This window comes from Clytia hemisphaerica, unplaced genomic scaffold, assembly GCF_902728285.1.
Source record: "Clytia hemisphaerica strain Z4C2 unplaced genomic scaffold, Clytia hemisphaerica genome assembly, whole genome shotgun sequence".
Lineage (NCBI taxonomy): Eukaryota > Metazoa > Cnidaria > Hydrozoa > Leptothecata > Clytiidae > Clytia > Clytia hemisphaerica.
Genome location: NW_027104115.1, coordinates 661,792 through 664,714, shown reverse-complemented (window position 1 = coordinate 664,714; position 2,923 = coordinate 661,792). Strand labels below are relative to the sequence as shown.

The window sequence follows — 2,923 nt, the reverse complement described above, 5'->3', positions numbered from 1 at the left end:
AAGGGGAGGGTTGGTCAGCTTCTCGATGAGCGTCTTCCAGGATTGCTCTTGCTCACCTCCCCACACATAGGTGGGGATACATTTGTATAGCGGTCTCGCTATCTCTGCATAATCTTTGATAAAACGGCGGTAGTATCCAGTAAGTCCGAGGAAGGATTGCACTTGCTTTGTTGTTGTCGGTTTCTTCGCATCGATCAGCGGTCGGATGTTGTCTGCTTTTGGTTTAACCCCAGCCGCCGAAATTTCATGACCAAGGAAATTTAACGTGGGTACACAGAAGAAGCACTTCGATCTTTTCATTTTCAGTCCAGCTTTTCTCAGTCTGTCAAACACTGTGTCTAAGTGCTGAAGGTGATCTTCGAAAGTGTTTGAATAGACTATTATGTCATCTATAAAGACACTGACATAATTCCATAATTCTGCGCGAAAGATGTCCTCGAGTAACCTTTCAAATACCGTTGGACCATTAGTAGGCCCGAATGGTAAGCGAAGGTATTCAAAGTGTCCCCGGTGGGTCACAAACGCGGTTTTTTGGCACACTTTCTTTGGAGAGAGGTACTTGATGAAATCCTGCTTGAAGATCAATTGTTGAGAAGTATTTCGCTCCAGTCAGTTGATCTAATACATCTTGAACCTTTGGTATTGGGTAAGCATCTTTCTTGGTTACGTTGTTTAGACGGCGGTAATCAACACAAAATCTCCATCCACCTCCTGGTTTTCTGGCCAATAAGCAAGGAAACGACCAGGGACTTCGGGACGGTTGTATAATCTTCTGCTTCAATAGTTCTGCCAGCTGACGATCAATTTCCTCTCTCTTGGCTGGTGTGGTGCTGTAGACACCCAACTTGATTGGTTGAGCATCACCTGTGTCAATCTGGTACTCCATTAAGTGTGTGTGGCCCAGTGTCTCGTCACTATCTGCAAACACGTCGTTATTATTTGCGACCAAGTCTTTCAGCTCTGCTTCTTGGTCCGGACTTAGCTCTTCCATTTCCTTTCTCCCATCTGTGAGGTTCTTCGGATCTGTTATTTCCGCTTCTCCGGATATCCATTCTCCTATCATTTCCCCTGCTTGTACTGCAATCGCATCGTCTGTCCGGTTCGTTATCATTATACGGGCTCCATCCTCCGTCTTTGCCATGACCCTCACATCGATTGGAGCGTGAGGCAGCGACTGGACGTCTTTAACACCTCGTTCAAGAAAGTTCCAAGCTGTTGAGGCTTGGGGCGGAAGGAGGATTGCTCTCTCTGCAATTACAGGTTGGCGATTCATGGGAATTGTCATACGGATGTCCGCCTCCAGTTGTCCACCTGAATGTTGCAGAAAAATCTTGTCATTTACCAAATCAATTACGGCGCCATGCTCTTGCAGGAAGTCGATACCAAGTAGCAATTGGTGGGTTACATCCCTCAGCACCATTGGCTTGATCGTGAAAGTTCTTCCGGCAATTTCCACTTCAAATTGGGTATGACCAATAATATGAAGGTACGATCCACCGATTCCTCTAGCCCTTTCTTCAGATTTCGTAATTGACAAGCCCAATTTCTTGGCGAAAGTTTCAGACAAAACGGACTTTTGAGCACCGGAATCACAGAGTGCGTCGAAAGCACCAATGGTTACAGCCAACAGTGGTCCTTCGCCTTTGGCCTCTTCCAAGCATCTGACATTCGCTGACATTTGCCCACATTGTCTTGCACGGTGACCTTTACCACCACAGTTCCAGCAAAGGAGGTCACCAACCGTTCTTTTTCGAGGACTTCTGCATGTCTCTTCAGTGTGACCTTGTTTACCACAATTTTGGCAGTTTTGCGCATTTCTTTGGTCGTAAGTATTTCTTTGGCTGTATGCACCTCTTTGGTTGTACCCGTTACCTTGGTTGTACCCATTACTTCGGTTGTAACCTCTCTGCCCACTTCTGTTTTGTGATTTGAGACGGTTGATCTCTCGTAGCAAGGCAGCTACATCAGCTTGGTTGTTATTCACCGCTGCTTTTACCGCAGGAGCTTCATCCAGCCTCTCTTCGATTGCGCTCAGTTTATCGCAGATAGCAGTTAGGCGTGCATCTACTGGCTTCGTTCTCCTGACGGATTCCTTCATCTTTAAGCTTCTCACTGCACTATCGTAGGTTTTTATTTCCTTTAGATCCAAGTAGTCCTGGAGATCTTCCCGGAGTCCACCTGTCAGGAGGTCCAAGTGACGATCTTCGGGAACAGAGAGCTCTGTGAACAAATACTCTAATCGCTCAAGGTATTCGACGAGAGGTAACTCGCCCTGCTGGATGTTACGAAGTTCACGTCTTAGAATGCAGATGTTCTCGGGTGAATCAAACATCTTCTCGATTGCTTTAATGGCGTTTTCATATGTCTTTTTCTTCTTGGGATCCAGCCGGTGGTAATACAATTTAGGTCTGCCTTCCAATATCGTTGGGAGAGCAGCAAGCTTATCTTCATCAGACCATTGACCAAGTTTAGTGATGTCCTCGAATTCTTGGAGAAACATCTTGAACGACTTTGATTCTGTACCATCGAAGATCGGCAGGTCCTTCTTTGTAACATTAGGTCGAGTCAGCTTGTGGATGGACTCGATAAATGATTCCTCCGCAGAAAAAGACTTCAAGTCAGCTTGGTCGTTACCTCTTTGTGACTGTAGGCCATGTCTTCTCTGTGGAAATGAGTTGCGGTCCGAAGGCTCTTCTTTTGAAGGATAAGGTGTTGATTCCATCTTAATTCTCTTGACTTCAGCCGCTAAGCGGTCGATTTCATCGCTTAATTGTTGTCCATTGGAGGCAATTCTGTCTCTGTCATCCAGCTGCTGGAGATCGTCCAACAAGGGTGCGTAATGCGAACTCCTTCTTCGTCTCAAAAAGGTCTTTTCCGGAAGTGATGGTGGGCGGCTGCCATCGTCGCTATTGTTGTCATACAT

At 46.2% G+C, this 2,923-nt stretch overlaps 1 protein-coding gene across 1 annotated transcript; it reads right to left on the bottom strand.

The window, feature by feature from the left end:
- Window positions 1-496: 496 nt before the first annotated feature.
- On the bottom strand, window positions 497-2,923 carry LOC136813471 (uncharacterized). The gene has a single exon (XM_067069989.1). It carries the CDS (start codon window positions 2,921-2,923, stop codon window positions 497-499), a length of 2,427 nt encoding a protein of 808 aa, XP_066926090.1.